This window comes from Podarcis pityusensis, assembly GCF_964106645.2.
Source record: "Podarcis pityusensis genome assembly, chromosome: 7".
Lineage (NCBI taxonomy): Eukaryota > Metazoa > Chordata > Lepidosauria > Squamata > Lacertidae > Podarcis > Podarcis pityusensis.
Genome location: NC_138031.1, coordinates 3,067,357 through 3,085,796, shown reverse-complemented (window position 1 = coordinate 3,085,796; position 18,440 = coordinate 3,067,357). Strand labels below are relative to the sequence as shown.

Here is an 18,440-nt window from a genome sequence, read left to right as displayed (position 1 = left end):
GATGAAAATCATAATTTCGGCTGCAGTTAGAAGATCCATCACTAACTCCAAAATAACTTTCTTCAAAGCACCCTTCAAATATACTGGGGGGGGGACGACGACATGCAAGCGATTCTGATGTCTTTTCAAAATACTTTTCAACACTAATCCCCAAAATAATTTAACTTTATTCTAAATGTAAGAATTCAGGTTTGTATTCAGAATGAGCTTCAATGCCTACGAATATTTTAACCAACATATTCTGCAAAGTGCATAAACATCTCTCCTCGCCAAACTGTTCAAAGCGAAATTTCAAATTGCGGAATGTGGAATTTTACACTTTGACATATTTGTTGTTGTTTAGTCGTTTAGTCGTGTCCGACTCTTCGTGACCCCCTGGACCAGAGCACGCCAGGCACTCCTGTCTTCCACTGCCTCCCGCAGTTTGGTCAAACTCATGCTGGTAGCTTCGAGAACACTGTCCCACCATCTCGTCCTCTGTCGTCCCCTTCTCCTTGTGCCCTCCATCTTTCCCAACATCAGGGTCTTTTCCAAGGAGTCTTCTCTTCTCATGAGGTGGCCAAAGTCTTGGAGCCTCAGCTTCAGGATCTGTCCTTCCAGTGAGCACGCAGGGCTGATTTCCTTCAGAATGGAGAGGTTTGATCTTCTTGCAGTCCATGGGACTCTCAAGAGTCTCCTCCAGCACCAGAATTCAAAAGCATCAATTCTTCGGCGATCAGCCTTCTTTATGGTCCAGCTCTCACTTCCATACATCACTACTGGGAAAACCATAGCTTTAACTATACAGACCTTTGTTGGCAAGGTGATGTCTCTGCTTTTTAAGATGCTGTCTTTGACATATTAGCAGTATAAAAAAGAGGGGGGAGTTCTATTCCTGGCAAAGGTGAAACCTTGCCTTCATTTGCAGCAGAAAGCTATATTCCTCAACACAGTGGAAACGCTCTTTATCTCTCAGTGAGCTTTCATGGGTGGGTAAAACAAGCATCAAAAGTTACAACCCCGTGGAAGGTTCTCCTGCGTGCAAATCTATCCTGCACAGCTGAGAACTCGTAGATTGATGGATAGTCATTCCTGCATTGCAGGGGGGTTGAATTGGGTGACCCTTAGGTCAGAATCTCCTTTAACGCAAATGTCATCTCACTACAAATTAAGTTCTCCCAACCAAGTCACTGAGACGCCGCCACGCAGAGGCATTGGGGTGGGGAAGACAACCAGAGAGATGTCAGCAGACTTGAAGTTATTGTCCAGCACAAACAGGCAGGAAACTGGCCAGTTCCTGGGATTTCCAGCAACAAATTCCTTCTGCAGCTGGGCTCCGACAGATCGCAGCAGGTAGAGGGCAGGAAAGAGAATTAAGAGGCTGGCGGACCAGCTGGGAAAGGAGGGTGGGGAGAAACCACATACAGGGGTCACAGCTACTTGCCACCATCCGTGTGGGTCCACACAGGGCCTTGCAGTGCCAGGCAGAGGCCTGGGCCAGGTAGATAATGTACCCCATCTTTTTTGACCCTGGGGATAAAGGTAAAGGTAAAGGGACCCCTGACCATTAGGTCCAGTCGTGGCCGACTCTGGGGTTGCGACGCTCATCTCAGTGGATTTGTAACTGGCTGACTGACCGAACCCAAAGGGTGCTCATCAATGGTTCCTCTTCATCCTGGAGAAGAGTGACTAGTGGGGTGCCACAGGGTTCTGTCTTGGGCCCGGTCTTATTCAACATCTTTATCAACGACTTGGATGATGGACTCAAGGGCATCCTGACCAAATTTGCAGATGACACCAAACTGGGAGGGGTGGCTAACACCCCAGAGGACAGGATCACACTTCAAAACGACCTTGACAGATTAGAGAACTGGGCCAAAACAAACAAGATGAATTTTAACAGGGAGAAATGTAAAGTATTGCACCTGGGCAAAAAAAAATGAGAGGCACAAATACAAGATGGGGGACACCTGGCTTGAGAGCAGTACATGTGAAAAGGATCTAGGAGTCTTGGTTGACCACAAACTTGACATGAGCCAACAGTGTGACGCGGCAGCTAAAAAAGCCAATGCAATTCTGGGCTGCATCAACAGGAGTATAGCATCTAGATCAAGGGAAGTAATAGTGCCACTGTATTCTGCTCTGGTCAGACCTCACCTGGAGTACTGTGTCCAGTTCTGGGCACCACAGTTCAAGAAGGATACTGACAAACTGGAACGTGTCCAGAGGAGGGCAACCAAAATGGTCAAAGGCCTGGAAACGATGCCTTATGAGGAACGGCTAAGAGAGCTGGGCATGTTTAGCCTGGAGAAGAGGAGGTTAAGGGGTGATATGATAGCCATGTTCAAATATATAAAAGGATGTCACATAGAGGAGGGAGAAAGGTTGTTTTCTGCTGCTCCAGAGAAGCGGACACGGAGCAATGGATCCAAACTATAAGAAAGAAGATTCCACCTAAACATTAGGAAGAACTTCCTGACAGTAAGAGCTGTTCGACAGTGGAATTTGCTGCCAAGGAGTGTGGTGGAGTCTCCTTCTTTGGAGGTCTTTAAGCAGAGGCTTGACAACCATATGTCAGGAGTGCTCTGATGGTGTTTCCTGCTTGGCAGGGGGTTGGACTCGATGGTCCTTGTGGTCTCTTCCAACTCTATGATTCTATGATCTCGCTTTACTGGCCGAGGGAGCCGGTTTACAGCTTCTGGGTCATGTGGCCGGCATGACTAAGCCACTTATGGCAAACCAGAGCAGCGCACGGAAACGCCGTTTACCTTCCTGCCAGAGAGGTACCTATTTATCTACTTGCACTATGATGTGCTTTCAAACTGCTAGGTTGGCAGGAGCAGGGACCGAGCAACGGGAGCTCACCCTGTCGCAGGGATTCGAACCGCCGACCTTCTGATCGGCAAGTCCTAGGCTCTGTGGTTTAACCCACAGCGCTGCCCGGGTCCCTGGGGATAAGTGAAGTCTTATAAATAAATAAGTATATAACGTAATGTTTTTAATAATGTACAGCAGGGGTGTCAAACTCAAATTCATCGGGGGCCGCATCAGCAGTTTGGTCACCCTCAAAGGGCCGGTTGTATCTGTAGGACTTTTTCAAAGTTATTTTTCCATAGGCACTGGTGTGCGTTGTCTTGAACCTATGCACTATTTAATATACCTATTCCAGTACGATTTTAAATAAGAATAGAAGAAGAAATAATAATGATTTTTTAAAAAGATGACGAGATGGGCTTCCAGGCAGACTGGAGCTCCAATGGGGAGGAGACAGGAGCCTGTCCCAACAGAGCAGAGCAGAAGCAAATGTTGCCTCCCCCTGCCCTGCCGCCGCACTCAGGAGTCGGAGGATACGGAGCTGCAGTTTGGACAGCAGCAGTTTCTTCCTTGCAAGGGAGGCACTGCGGCACTGCGGGCACGGGTGGCCAGGATGTCCTGCTGGGGCCCCGAGCTGCTGCAGTTGCTCCTGGGAAGGGGGCTATCCGCCAAGTCCTCCGGCCCGGAGAAAGCCGATGTGTTGGCGTGGGGAGGGAGGCGGTGTTTCGTAGCCAGGCTCCCGCAGCCAAGTTGCTGGCAGGCTCCCACTTTGCTCCAGCTGCCCAAATGCCGGCGCGGTCCTCTTTGGGGTGGGAGGCGCCCCTGCTTTGCGGTGTGGCACACCGCCTGCCCGCCCGCCTCCCTCCACCCCACTCTGCGCAGCTGAACCGGCAGCAGCTTCGCCTCTCCCAGCCCAGCCGGGGCGCACGGCCTGCAGCAGGACCTGCGCCGGGTCCCCGCTCTCCACTCGCCTCCGCCGTTCCCTTCCCCGCTTGCTGGCCCCGCTACTTACCCACCAGAGCGACCCCCAGCCAGCCCCTGGCCCCGCTGCCCGCGCCCATCTCCTTGCCAGCTGCAGTGCCGCAGTGGCCTCTTCTTGCGGCCCGTGTGAGTGAGCGAGCGGCGTCCCAAGAGTGGCTCTCGCTCCCTGCCCTCGCTGCCAGCCTCCACGGCTCTCTCGGGCTCCAAAAGTTGCCACGCGCGACCCGCCCCCTCGAGCAGCCGCGCCTGGAAGGCTCCGAGGGGCGGAGGCAGCCGGCTCCGAGCTCGGCTTGGCGGGACCGCCTCCTCCGCAGCGAGTCCCGGACTGGACCGAGCGAGCAGAAAGCCTCTTTGCCCGGCCCGCGAGGCAGGCGAAAGTTGCGGGACCGGCCGGTAGGCAGCGCCGACAGGGCGCGTCGGTTGGAGCCCTGTCTGCAAGCAGGCAGGGAAGGCTGTTCGTGTGGGTCACTTTTTAGAAAGGCAGAGAGCCTCTGTCGGAGTGCGGACCCTAAAATCTGGGTCGGGACCAGTAAAAAGGACGAGAAGCTCGCTTCCTCGCTCTTGATGCCACGGGCCACATGACGAGGTCTGGCGGGCCGGATTCGGCCCGCGGACCTTGTGTTTGACACCCGTGATGTACAGTATTATAATTTTTAATACATTTTACAATAAATACGTTATTCATTTTAAAATGTATTCTACAATTTTTAATAGTTCAATAATGTATTTAAAAATCTATTTTTAAGTAGACAGCTTTGACTATTATTTATAATTAAATTATCATTATAATTAAAACTTCTCCATCTTCTTATTCTACTCTTAAAAAAGATGTATGCTTGCGAGAAAGCCGCTATTGCTCATAAGCCACTATTTCTTTAAAAAACATGGTTTCCACCAAATTTGATCCTCATTGAGCTATATGTACTCCTCGGGTGCAAGTAATATTCCTGGTCTAGTCAACGAAATTGTAAACAAATGGCCACATCTTCATCAATTTTTCATCATTTAAAAAAAAAAATTACCATCCACAGCGACATCCACAGCAACATTTCTGGTGCTGTGGCTGTGCAGACCCTGCGCACTGACAGCGACACAGAAAGACCCCGGCACACTTCCTGGCGTCTCTGGTACAGCCAGGAAAGACTCTTGTCTGAAACTCTCAGAGCCGCTGCTTGTCGGAGCGGACGCTATCGTCTGCAAGGCGGATGAGGGGCCTGACTCAGCGCAAGGCAGCCTTTCCTGCCCTTGGATCGGGTGCGCTTTCATCTCGTCCCTTTTCTTTTTCCTTTTACAGTGGCACCTTGGTTCTCAAACTTAATCCGTTCCAGATGTCCATTCCAAAACCAAAGTGTTCCGAAACCAAGGCACGTTTTCCCATAGAAGGTAATGCAAAACAGATTAATCTGTACCAGACTTTTGAAAACAACCCCTAAAACAGCAATTGAACATGAATTTTACTATCTAACAAAACCGTTGATCCATAAAATGAAAACAATAAGCGATGTACCACAGTCACACAATCAATCCGTCAGTAGCTGAACTGGGTTCCACACAGTCACAAAAATTAAAAAAAGAGCCGGAAAAACAAAAACGCAAAATAAATAGCAAAAACAGACAGACCTCAGCATAACACTCAAAATGGAAGTGTGGCACTCAAATCAAAAGCATTACACTTAAAGCGGAGCACGTTTGGCTTCTGAAAAAAAGTTCGCAAACTGGAACACATACTTTCAGGTTTCTGGTGTTTGGGTTCCAAGTTGTTTGAGTACCAAGGCGTTTGAGAACTAAGGTACCACTGTGTAATTCTTTAACGACTGGGTTTTAGTAATACAAAACAGCCCCCTCCTCCTCCTCCCACAGAGGAGTCATGGAATCATAGGGTCCCCCAAAGGTCATCCAGTCCACCCCCCCCCGCAATGCTAAAGCACAGCTGACAGGCGGCCATCCAAGCTCTGCTGAGAAACCTCCAAGGAAGGAGAGGCCACCAATGTCAGGGAGTCCGTTCCACCACCAAACAGCGCTTAAGAAAACTAGAGACTGCCTTCCCAAGAAACCCACGAATCTGTCAGTTCAATCCATTAGGAAGTACAGTGGTGCCTCGCAAGACGAAATTAATTCGTTCCGCGAGTTTTGTCGTCTTGCGATTTTTTTCGTCTTGCGAAGCACGGTGTCGGGAAAGTTTTGGAAAAGCTTCAAAAATCACCAAAGTCTTTAAAAACCTCAAAAAAGGCTACCACACCGCGTTCTATGAGTTGCTCCTCGAAGTCAAGTCGCAACTGTATTAACGGTGTTAAGAAAAAGGAAACAAACTTGCAAGACGTTTCCGTCTTGCGAAGCAAGCCCATAGGGAAAATCGTCTTGCGAAGCAGCTCAAAAAACAAAAAACCCTTTCGTCTAGCGAGTTTTTTGTCTTGCGAGGCATTCGTCTTACGAGGTACCACTGTATTAAAATTCAAATCTATGGATTTCATAGCAGCCAGAAAGGTGTGCATTCTGCCGGGAGATGTCCCTGTACATCACCTTTGCTTGCTTAAAGAATGAAACGGTGCTAGTCTCCCGCTAAAGAGTATCCACGCTTTCTTCCTTTAGATGGAAGTCGACGGTTGTTAATTTTTCCACCAAAGTGACTCGTGAAGCTGTCTTATGCCAGTTAGCTAACATGGCTCCCTTTGGGTCCTCCCAGTGTTGAGCAACCAGCTACAAGAAGATGCCCAACAGGAACGACAATCTCCATTGCTCCATTTTAGCAATTTCTGCAAAGGCCAAAATCCAAAACTTTTTCACAAGTCCTACGCATATGCCGGAACGACCCTGGTTCCTTAACGTTCTCTCCAATGTAGCCTCAGAGGAGATCTCTTCACCTGAAACAGTCCAACAGGGGCTACCTACCATTTTTGTCCCATTTTCCATGTTTGCCCTTCTCACGGCTGGACGTGCGTAGCCAAACACACCGGCAGCGCAACCCGCTGGGAACTTCTCCCGCTCAACCACGAGGGAAAAAATAACTTGGGGCACAGCTGTTTTGGAAGACCTCTTTCTTAGGAAGGAAGACTCAAGAAAATTGCATTGCTGTTGTTGTTTTTTTGCTGGGTGGCGGCGAAGACCTCACAGCCCACAGGGAACATCCACCATGCTCAAACAACGGGGTTTTGCTGCTGCAAGAGATTGTTTATTTTTACATTTAAACCCCACTTTTTCTCCAAGAGCTCAAGGTGGCATGCTTTGATCTGGACTGCTTTCACAGACCTACACTCAGTAGTGATGTATGGAAGTGAGAGCTGGACCATAAAGAAGGCTGATCGCCGAAGAACGGATGCTTTTGAATTATGGTGCTGGAGGAGACTCTTGAGAGTCCCATGAACTGCAAGAAGATCAAACCTCTCCATTCTGAAGGAAATCAGCCCTGCGTGCTCACTGGAAGGACAGATCCTGATGCTGAGGCTCCAAGACTTTGGCCACCTCATGAGAAGAGAAGACTCCCTGGAAAAGACCCTGATGTTGGGAAAGATGGAGGGCGCAAGGAGAAGGGGACGACAGAGGACGAGATGGTTGGATAGTGTTCTCAAAGCTACCAGCATGAGTTTGACCAAACTGCGGGAGGCAGTGGAAGACAGGAGGGCCTGGCCTGCTCTGGTTCAGGGGGTCACGAAGAGTCGGACACGACTAAACGACTAAACAACAACAACTACACACTCCCTACAGGCATCCATAACGAAAACCCAGCTGTCTGGAAAAGCTATCATCCACCCACAACTCCAGTTTCAGCAAAGGAGGTTAAGGATATCAGGGGGCCACGACCCACGAGGCCCTGGGCCTCCTGCTTGCCTTGGGGCAAAGGATCTCCCTTCCACATTGGGGTCCATTTGACTGCCCTTTTAAAGAGGAAATCCCTGCTGGAGCCCAGAAGGGATTTGCCAGTCACGCAGCTAATCTTTGAATAGCCCTGTGCCCTCCCAGCACCCGAGGGGCTCGCAGCTGCCAAAAACCAACGGTTTATTTATCTAGGCACAAATAAAGTTCTCCTTTGTCCAACACGCAGGGCACCGGCGGCCTCTGGGCAGGGCTGAGCCAATAGGCAAGGAAGGAGGCCGGGGAGAAAACATGAATGCAATTCAGACTCATTGGCCTTGCGGAGCAGATTAGCCAAGGAGAAGAGGAAGAAGAAGAAAAAGAATCAGCAATAGATGGGTGTTTTTGTTGCGCACTTGTTCAGATCTGCACATGACGTTCTGGGAGAGTTAAAGGGTTATTATCACTGAAAAACACGGGTTGCTGTGTTTGATGCATAGCTGTCAACTTTCAGATTTGAAAATAAGGGATCAGCAGCCTCAAAAATAAGGGATCAGCAGCCTCACCTGTCCCGGGGACAGTCTACGGGATATCTAACAATCCGGGATAGCAGCGGGAAACGGCGCTGGAATAAGGGAATTTCCCACAAAAAAAAGGGAAGGCTGACAGCTATGGTTTGATGCTTGGGAATCAGAAGACTGACTGGAAAAGGGAAACGTAAAAAAAGAAGAAACATGCAGGAATCACAGCTGGGTTAACACAATTCAAGGTGCTGTTGGCAATGGAGGTGTGCAGGAATAATAGAGATAGATACGGAAGCCTTCCTTGAGCACAAACACAAGTCTGCTAATCTCCAGCTGATACCTACTAAGAGCAAATTTGTCCCCAGGCTGGCCTTTAACCAAAGGAGCTCTCTGTTCTCCAGTTCCCCTGACATATTTGCAGAGAGCCTGCGCTAAGAGAGGAATCTCACCCGGCCGCGAATGGCTGCAGAGCCGGACGAGACCACAAACCCCCTCCAAAGCACGCTTGCCCTGGGTTATCTATTATATTTCTGGCAGGATCACGCTCTCTCTATCCACCCCTTACTCACTCACAAGGAGCTGGGGCAGGAGAAAGTGGGACGTGGGGCCACTCTCAGCTCGGAGAGGATTTGGCAAAGGGACTCCCGGTGCAAAGAGCCTTAACGGGGAGTGAGTCACCCCCCCCCACACACCCCCCCCCGGCTGCAACAAGGGTGCTTCAGAGGCAGAGAGCACACACAGCCGCTTCCCTCGCGGATGTGGCGTCCGACCAGGCGCTGCAGAAGGGCACGACCCCAAAGCTTTTAGCAGTGTTGGAAGCAGCAAGCGGGAGCTTCCGTTCTGCATTAGGAGGGACCGCAGCGCAAGCTGCAAGGGGCCGGCAGAGATTGCTTTTCCTGGAACTCCGACCCTGGGCGTTTGGATGCCTGTGGCGGCAGCATCCCACCGCAACCACATTGTTTCATCCCACACGGAAGCCACGCCATCGTCATGTCTCGGGAGGGGCAGGGGGAAGAGGGAAGAACCATAGAATCCTGGAATCGCAGAGTTGGAAGGGAACCCAAAGGTCATCTAGTCCAACCCCCAGGAAACTCAACTGAAGCACCCATGACAGGTGGCCATTAAAAAACCTCTCAGGCTTGCTTACCCTGAAGGCAGGCGCCTGAGAGTGATGGGGTCTGCAGGCACTGCTGAGGACTAACTGAATGAGGTTTCTCATTCGGAAAACACCAGCGTGAAAAAGGAAGCCAGCAGGTAGTTCCCTGCTCCCTGCAGGGCATCCTCGCCAGTTTAAAGCACAGGAGCACCAGGCCAGAAAGGACTTGGCAACCTAGAGATAATAATAATAATAATAATAATAATAATAATAATTTATTTTTACCCCACCCATCTGGCTGAGTTTCCCCAGCCACTCCCAATCGAGTGTTAAAACAATACAGCATTAAATATTAAAAACTTCCCTAAACAGTGCTGCCTTCAGATGTCTTTTAAAGAGAAGATAGCTGCTTATTTCCTTCACATCTGGTGGGAGGGCGTTCCACAGGGCGGGCGCCACTACCGAGAAGGCCCTCTGTCTCATGAAACCTGAAACCTCACTTCTCGCAGCGAGGGAACCGCCAGAAGGCCATCGGTGCTGGACCTCAGATATCTGACTGGCTACAGAGCTCTTGAAATGGCACCATTAGGTCAAGGCAAGCTTTGCTTGCGGAAAGTTTTGAGTGACGTTTTGCTTGCCATCCCAGAATTTACAGTAGTGACCCCACTTACACACTGCAAGGAAGCATTTTCTGTTTTCCCTCTCCTTTTCAAACTCCTTTCAAATCCTGACTACCACATCTGTAAAGTTTTAAAAAAACTATCTACAAACTGAGCAGGTCACCAGGTCACCTAGTCACAGTCTTCTTCCTACCAGTGTGAGCTGAATTGTGTCCTTATTTTAAGTTGCAGTCTTTATTTCTAAATTTGCACCTCTTTGTTGAAATTTAGCATATGTAAATGTTATGCAAACCTGTGCCCTCCCCCTTTCCTCCCACTTAAAGGCACAGGGTGGCTTTCCAGATTGCAATCTTTCCTAGCCACCCAGAACAACAGGTCAGCTGCACACTTTGGCAAAGGCCTTTGCGAGGAGAGCAGGATTTCCAAAAGGCATTTGTGGCTCTGCTCCGTTTTGCCTTCCCACCCACTCCTCGGCTGCAAGCCCCCCTTTTCAAACCAGGCCTTTCTGATCTGTAGATCAAGTAGATCACGTTCCCAAGAAGGGAAAGGGAGCCCACTTGCAAGGAAACAAATCTTTCGCCGAAACGACCCCTCTCTTCCTCTATAGCACAGGGCCTCCACCCTGCACCCCACTTTGCCTTGCAGGAGTTTGACTCCTGGTGAGCCAAATGGGGTCCCCCCCATATGGACTCCCCCAAATGGAGCCTCTGTTGCAAAGGGACAAGATTTGGCCTTGAAGAGTTTGCCTGCACCCTCCCCGCTTCCCTTCCCTCGCTCCCTCTCCGCCGGGGATTATATCAGTTCTCTGGGAAGTCCGATTTGCCGGTTGTCAGATTGATCTGACCTCCCTGTTGTAGGGCTGGTCCCCTCCCTGTTCCCCACTTGTATGGGGCAGCTTTTAATCCTCTCAACCGCACCAAAGCAAAGGTCAGCCCTCCCTCTCTTGATGCGCCTCTTAGGCAGAGAAGCATGCTGTAAGGGGGAAAGGCAGAAGGATGCTTTAGTTATCTCCCGCTTGGACTACTGCAATGCGCTCTACGTGGGGCTACCTTTGAAGGTGACCCGGAAACTGCAATTAATTCAGAATGTGGCAGCTAGACTGGTGACTGGGGGCGGCCGCCGAGACCACATAACACCAGTCTTGAAAGACCTACATTGGCTCCCAGTACGTTTCCAGGCACAATTCAAAGTGTTGGTGATGACCTTGAAAGCCCTAAATGGCCTCGGCCCAGTAGACCTAAAGGAGCGTCTCCACCCCCATCATCCAGCCCAGACACTGAGGTCCAGCTCCGAGGGCCTTCTGACTGTTCCTTCACTGCAAGAAGTCAGGTTACAAGGAACCAGGCAGGGGGCCTTCTTGGTGGTGGCACCCGCCCTGTGGAACGCCCTCCCAGCAGATGTCAAAGAAATAAACAACTATCTGACTTTTAGAAGACATCTGAAGGCAGCCCTGTTTAGGGAAGCTTTTAATATTTGATGAATGAATGTATTTTGATATTTTGCTGGGAGCGGCCCAGAGTAGCTGGGGAAACCCAGCCAGATGGGTGGGGTATAAATAATAAATTATTATTATTATTATAATAAACTGCCTCTGACAGAGTCTGACCATTGGTCTGTCTAGCTCAGCTTTGCCCATGCCAGAGTAGCCAATAGGACTACAACTCCCATCATCCCTGACCATCGGTCATTTTGGCTGGGGTCCAATGGGGACTGTGGTCTGAAACATCTGGAGGGCAGCGCATTGGCTACCCTCTCTGTGCACTGACCGGCAGCTGTTCTCCAGGGTTTCCACCTAGGGACATTCCTGGCCCTCCCTGGAGATGCTGTGGACTGCAGCTGGGACTTCTGTATGCAAAGCAGCTGCTCTAACACTGAGCTGCGGTCCTTGCACTTGCTTCTATCCCTTCACTTGCCAGTGAGCCTGCAGTCCCGTGTCCTGTTCTAGGGCAAGGATGCTGACAAGCTGGAAGGCGTGCAGAGGAGGGCAACCAAGATGACCAAGGCATAGCTGTCAACTTACAGATTTGAAAATAAGGGACCAGCAGCCTCGAAAATAAGAGATCAGAAGCCAAAATAAGGGATTTTCAGAGCACAGGTATGTTCAACTTCTGAGCCCCTCCGACCCAAGGGCAGAAAGTCCAGCCAGCAGCCAAACGATGCCTCAAGCGGTGGTTCCCACAGCGCAGCAACCCGGCAAAGGGGATGCAGCAAGGAAAACCACCGTCACCTCTCCGCTGGGAAGCGCTGAGCAAAGGTGAGTCCCCAGGCAACACGGCCAATTTGATCGGCACAAGGCATGCAAGCTCCACCCCCCAGTCGTTCTTAGACTCCTTATTGGGTGAGCAACGCAGCCAAGCAACACAGATGGAGCCTCCCTCCTCCCTGGCTGGCAGGGAGGAAGGGAGAGGAGCTGCTTCCTTTGAAACCCGGGAAATTTAAGGGACAGCAGCGGGACACGGCGCTGGGATAAGGGACTTTCCCGCCAAATAAGGGAAGTTGACAGCTATGGACCAAGGGTCTGGAAGGTTGGAGGAGCTGAGTATATTTAGTCTGGAAAAGAGGAGACTGAGAGAAGACAAGATAGCCATCTTCAAATATCTCAAGGGCTGTCACATGGAAGATGGAGCAAGCTTGTTTTCTCCTGCTCCGGAGGGCAGGACTCGAACCCATGGCTTCAAGCTCCAAGAAAGGCGATTCCGACTCAGCATCAGGAATAACTCAAATAATTCAATATCTTCTCAAAGCAATCCTCCTCTTTCTCACTGACCTCACTAACCTTGAGTAGGTTTGAACAATTTGGGGCAATTAAAATGTTAAAAGTTAAATAAGCCTTGTGGAAGGAGGTGTGTTAAGGTATATACAATCATACCTCGGGATAAAAACGCTTCAGGTTGAATGCTTTTGGGTTGCGCTCCGCGGTGACCAGGAAGTGACAGAGCGCATTACTTTCGGGTTTTGCCGCTCGCGCATGCACAGACGTTCAAAATGACGTCACGCGCATGCACGGAAGTGGCAAAATGAAACCCGCGCACGCGCAGGCACGCTATTGCGTCTTATGTTCTGTTCAGGATGCGAATGGGGCTCCGGAACGGATCCCGTTCGCATCCCGAGTTACCACTGTAAAAGTGTACATATGGTTAATTTGAATATGTTATTATTGAATATTATTGAATATGTATGTTATTGAATATGTATATTATTGAATATGGTATACTCAATGTATCAGCCGCCTGGGGGGTTTCACTGTTTGTGTTTTGGTGTTTGGTAAAAAATAAAATATATATTAAAAAAATAAATCAGGAATAACTTTCTGAGAGCAAGAGCTCTTTGATGGTGAAACAGACTCCCATGAGAGGCTGTGGCTTCTCCTGCCTTGGAGGTCTTTAACCAGAGGTTGGATGGTCATCTGTCATGGATGCTTTAGCTGAGATTCCAGGGTCCCTTCCGACTCTATTATTCTATGATTCAACCCCCTCCTCCATTAGCCCCGTGTCCCCAGTTTCTCTCCCCTCGCAGAGGCCACGCTGCCCTTCTGTGGCCCAACCTTGAGCCGTTAGGACGTTCTTGATCTCAACCAATGTCCTGGAAGTCAAGAGATGGGCAGGGTTTTCCCTTAAAGCTCATTCTAAGGAACTGGAGAGTCTGTTCTTTGATTTGTGGGAGATAAGGAAGCTGAGGAATTTTTGAGGCAGGAAAGCGAGAGCACATCTGCAAGTACAAAAGGAGGCATTAGGGCCAGACGTTGTGAGCAAAGCACAACATCCTGTGCTGGAACAGCACATCTGTGAGACATCCCAGTGTGTCCCCCAATTGGGGAGGGGGTCCACTCCTACCTACTTGGCTTGGGTTTGCAAAGATACGGCTAATATTGGATCAGGCCAATGGCCCACCTAGTCCAGCCTCCTGTTCCCACAGCTGGCCAACCAGGTGCCAGGGGGAAGACTTTCAGTGAGACCTGGGTGGAAATTAACAGGAGACTCAGGTGATGAGCTGCAATGTCTGGGAGACCAAAACTGGGTAACTTGCAAATAAAGAGGAAGGTGTACAGAGATCAGATGATTTCATGGGTGGCGCTGTGGTCTAAACTACTGAGCCTCTTGGGCTTGCCGATCAGAAGGTCGGCGGTTCGAACCCCCGTGACGGGGTGAGCTCCCGTTGCTCTGTCCCAGATCCTGCCAACCTAGCAGTTCCAAAGCACACCAGTGCATGTAGATAAATAGGTACCGCTGCAGCGGGAAGGTAAACGGCGTTTCTGTGCACTCTGGTTTCTGTCACGTGTTCCATGCGCCAGAAGTGGTTTAGTCCTGCTGGCCACAGGACCTGGAAAGGCTGTCTGAATACAAACACCAGCTCCCTTGGCCTGAAAAGCGAGATGAGTGCTGGAACCCCATAGTTGCCTTTGACTGGACTTAACCGTCCAGGTATCCTTTGCCTTTATCCTCATGGGTCAGGTAAGGGAATCTTTCCAGAAAGATAATGGTGGATCCAGAAACTGTATGAAATAAAGGGGACTCATGAAATAAAGAGGAGCTGCTTGGCTACAGGTCTTCCCTGGTCCTAAACCGTTGAATAGAACCAGGCTGGCAAAAGGTGGTTTGTGCTGCCATGTTTTTAACTGCAGCACTGACTTTTTTATTTTCACACATTTTTTTTGCTTTACATTTTTGTGGGGTATCACCATCATCATCATTTTTATTTCACTTGAATAATCACTTGCTACATATGGACCCTCGAAGTGTCTTACAAAATGTGAAGAGCACATTTAAGGAATATTTGAAAAAATATGTTAATATTTAAATCTTAGAATAGCTTTGGAAGTGGATATAGGCTGTAGGGTTAGAAGATAGTGTGTTTTAAAATAGTATTATTTGTAAGTGATAAAATGTGAAGTTTTTTATGGTTAAAGTAAATGTGATTTTAAAAAAGATGGTTAGAAATTATGATATATGTAAACTGCTAAAGATGAAGTAAAAAGAAAATCAGAAAGATGGGACTTGGGGAAGCCCACTTAACAATGTTTAGAAAAATAAGGATAAGACAAGAATCTGTTTGTATTGTTTGTTTTTCTGTTTGTGTTCTTTATTTGTGTTATAAAATGAGTATTTTTTTTTGGGAAAAAACAAAAACAAGATGTGAAGAGCACTGTCCTGACTCCCACCCAAATATGTAAAGAAAGGCTTTTACTTGTAAGAGAGAGGTCTTTACTGTGATGAGGCTGCATTTTAATATTTTAATGTTTCAATATTTTAATGTTGTATTTTAATCTTGTTTCTAAGTTGTATTCATTCAACTTGTTTTTATTATTGCTTGTTAGCCGCCCTGAGCCCGGCCTTGGCTGGGGAGGGCGGGGTATAAATAAAAATTATTATTATTATTATTATTATTATTATTATTATTATTATTTACTCAGGCTAGTAACGGTACAGTCTGGGCATGCTTAGGAATCGCGATTCAGGAGTTCTGGAGCGGGCAAGAAGTTCAGAACCGGACGGAAGCAATGAAGATGTCCCAGTGAGTTTCCCTGTCTCTCACACCGGCTTTTACAGATGAGGTGGGACAAGAGTCTCTACCCTTGTGGGGATGCCAAGAGTGTGAGCAATGCTGTCTCCAGGTCGGGCGGGAGAGCTAGCATCCTTATTTCCCTTACAAAAGTGACTGAAGTCAGGATACAAAGGGGAGACAGCAGCTCCCAGGTTTCTCCATTCCCTAACCTTCCTTCTCCAGCGTCACAGCCTGCCCGATCTTGACAACACTGTGGGGCTCATGATAAGAATAAACACAAATGAACCGTATATCACAACAACCTACAAAACGGACCAGATAAAACAGCAGCAGAGACAGCAAAATCATCACAATCCATCAAATATCTGGGAGAACAGGTATTTTTACACCTGGTTCCCAAAAGCATGTTAGTGATGGCACCTAGAAGGCCTCACTGAGGTGAGAGCATCAAAGGGAACGCCTGCGAAAGGGACTCAACTGTAGGGCCCAAGTAGATGCCAGCCAAAAAATGGTGCTTCAAAAATATTGGGGTCCTGAACCGCACAGGGATTTATTAGTAGAAACCAACACCTTGAACTGGGCTCAGATATGTACCAGCAGCCAGTGCAACTGTGCTAGGACTGGTCTTTATATAATCAGCTCCCCTGGAGCCCACCAGCAGTTGGTTGGCCACGTTCTGCGCTAGCTGAAGTTCCCAAACAGTCTTCAAAGGCAGCCCCACATAAAGCCCACTGCAGTAGTCCAATCTTGGAGCTACCACAGTGTAGACTACTGCAGCCAGGTCATCCCTGTCCAGATAGGGTCGTAACTGAGCCACCAGCCGATGCTGGCGGAAGGCGCTCTGGTCTCAAGCGACCGGATGTGGCATCAGAAACAACAAGGCATACCTGGAGCTGACTAGGTGCCCGAGTTTTTATGTATAAAATTGCGTTACACAAACACACACTTGCACTCTGCTCCTTCTGGAGAAAGTCTACAAAACGAACAGCAGTGTCAGGATTTGGACTGAATGGGGGAAACAATCATGGTTCCATCTCCCAATAAACTAAGGCAACGGTTCTCAACCTATGGGTCCCCAGATGTTGTTGGACTACAACTCCCATCATCCCTGAGCTCTGGCCTTGCTAGTTAGGGGTGATGGGAGTTGTTGTTCAACAACATCTGGGGACCCACAGGTTGAGAAAGGCTGAACTAAGGCATCCACAGAAGCCAGAAGAAGCCAGAACATCTCCACTCAACCTACCATGGTCTTCATAATAACAGCTTCCAGAACAGCCTCACCTGTGTCATCAGATCCCACAACTGACTCAACAACACTTCCCTGCCCATTGCCAGCGCCCTCACAACTCTCTGGTGTGCCAGCCCTGGTGGCCAGGTTTCCCCAAGGACACATGTGCAACATCGTAAGGATACATGGCTGCTAAGACTGGGGTTGCCAAGATCCTCCCAGGGTTAGAAATTCGCCAGGTGCATTTTGCACCTGGCTACGGGCCAATTGCGACCAAGTGACGATGCCCAGGCACCAGGATGGCTCCTGATGTCTCCCCCATCTGGAGGTACATGCCTGGGGGTCCGTGGACTGTTTTCACACACAAATACCACACCCTGCAGAATTCTACCCATTAAATATTTTATCTGCACAATCAGGAACCAAAGAGTCGTATTGAAAAAGCTGCCTGGCCCCAAATTAGCAACGAGGCATTCTGTTTTAACGACTGTAACCCTGGTTTAAGGAGGCATTTGGCACCTAGCCAATCCATCTGAGTTTCTAACACTGCGTCCTCTACTCGCTAACCTGGGCCAGTGGGTCAGAGTGCGGCCCAACGCAGAGCACATTTGAGCAAACTCCACAGTAGTTCCCTCTCGGCAAAGACCCATGGAGTCTTCTCCAGCATCTTGTACCAGATCCCATGTTCTCGGTCCACCCCGCCTCCCCTTCCCCCCCACCCCAAACCATAGCGCCCCAAACCACGGCAGGCCCCCGGCCAACTCACCATCCCCTTCCACCTTCTCTGGGGTTCGGCTCCAGACAACCTGCCTGCTTTTCAAGCGGACTTGGAAGTTCCTCCGCTCGGGCCTCTGGGATTTCTTCTGGTAGAAGAGGGTGAGGACCGTGCCGGTCTCTAAGCGCTTGAGGACCCCGGACATGTCTCCTGCCCCTGCCGCCTCCGTCTCAGAGGGGTCCTCCAGGAAGCCATTGAGGAAACTGTTCAGCCTGGACAGAGACATCCTTCTCACTGCATGGCCTTTGGTGGCATGCAAAGCCCTCAAAGCCACAGCAAAGTCCTCTCCCCCTTTTTCAGTGGAGGGGAGCTCAAGACGCTGCAAAAATCCCACTGAGATATATAATATTCCTTGCTGGCAACTGCAAATATATTAGAAACCTCTTTCTATTTCTCTGTCTCTAAGCTGCGACGGGATCTCCTTCGATCCTGTGTCTCCTTCTGGAAGCTTCAAGGGATGGAAAACCAGATTTGGGGGGCTGAAAAGGGAGATGTCCCCCCGAAAGCTGATGGAAGAGGCTTCTCCAGCTGCGAGGTTCAAGCCCGGCTCAGAGCGATCCAGCCCAGCTGGGATTCTGGCCCAGAAAGGAATGGAGGTGGGGGAAATCTCGCCATAGCTTTGGGGCTGGAGAGGGGATGAGACTTTGGTGCCCTCTCTGGGCAGAAGCCCCGGGCAAGCCCCACCCGAGGTGGGCTTTGCAGGGATGGAGGAAGAGGGTGGCGCACCCAAGCAGGCAGCGCCCCTCCTGCCCCAGGGACCCGGGTGGCAGCCCCCGGCCACCCCATCCACTCACATCTGCCAAGGGTCTTCTGTGGGGTGCAGAGATTTTCTCAAAAAGAAGCAGAATCCCCAGATCCCAAAGGCCAAGAGGCTCCTCTGCAAACGCTCCTCTGCCCCACACCCAGGAAGGGAAACGCGCTCGGGGAGCCTTGGCAGGGTGGTCTATGGGGTGGACCCCTTCTTGTCCCCTTTCTGGTCCTCTTCTCCTGCTTCCTTTCCTCGCTTCTCCTTCTCCTCCTCGCCTTATTTCTCCGCTGATTAATTGCAGCCTGCTGCTGAAATGGACGCCCAGAGGAAACTGCAATCGCACATGGCCGGAAAGAGACCAGAAAGGAATTTAGGAGGGGGGAA

At 49.7% G+C, this 18,440-nt stretch overlaps 1 protein-coding gene across 1 annotated transcript in view; it reads right to left on the bottom strand.

Moving 5' to 3' along the window:
- LOC308480741 (1-phosphatidylinositol 4,5-bisphosphate phosphodiesterase gamma-1-like) overlaps positions 1 to 18,440 on the bottom strand; it is an 80,682-nt gene extending 62,242 nt beyond the window's left edge. Inside the window, exon 1 of the mRNA XM_081012495.1 lies at positions 17,300 to 18,440. Coding sequence (XP_080868621.1) covers positions 17,300 to 17,534 — 235 coding nt within the window. The 5' untranslated portion in view covers positions 17,535 to 18,440. The remainder of the gene's footprint in view (positions 1 to 17,299) is intronic.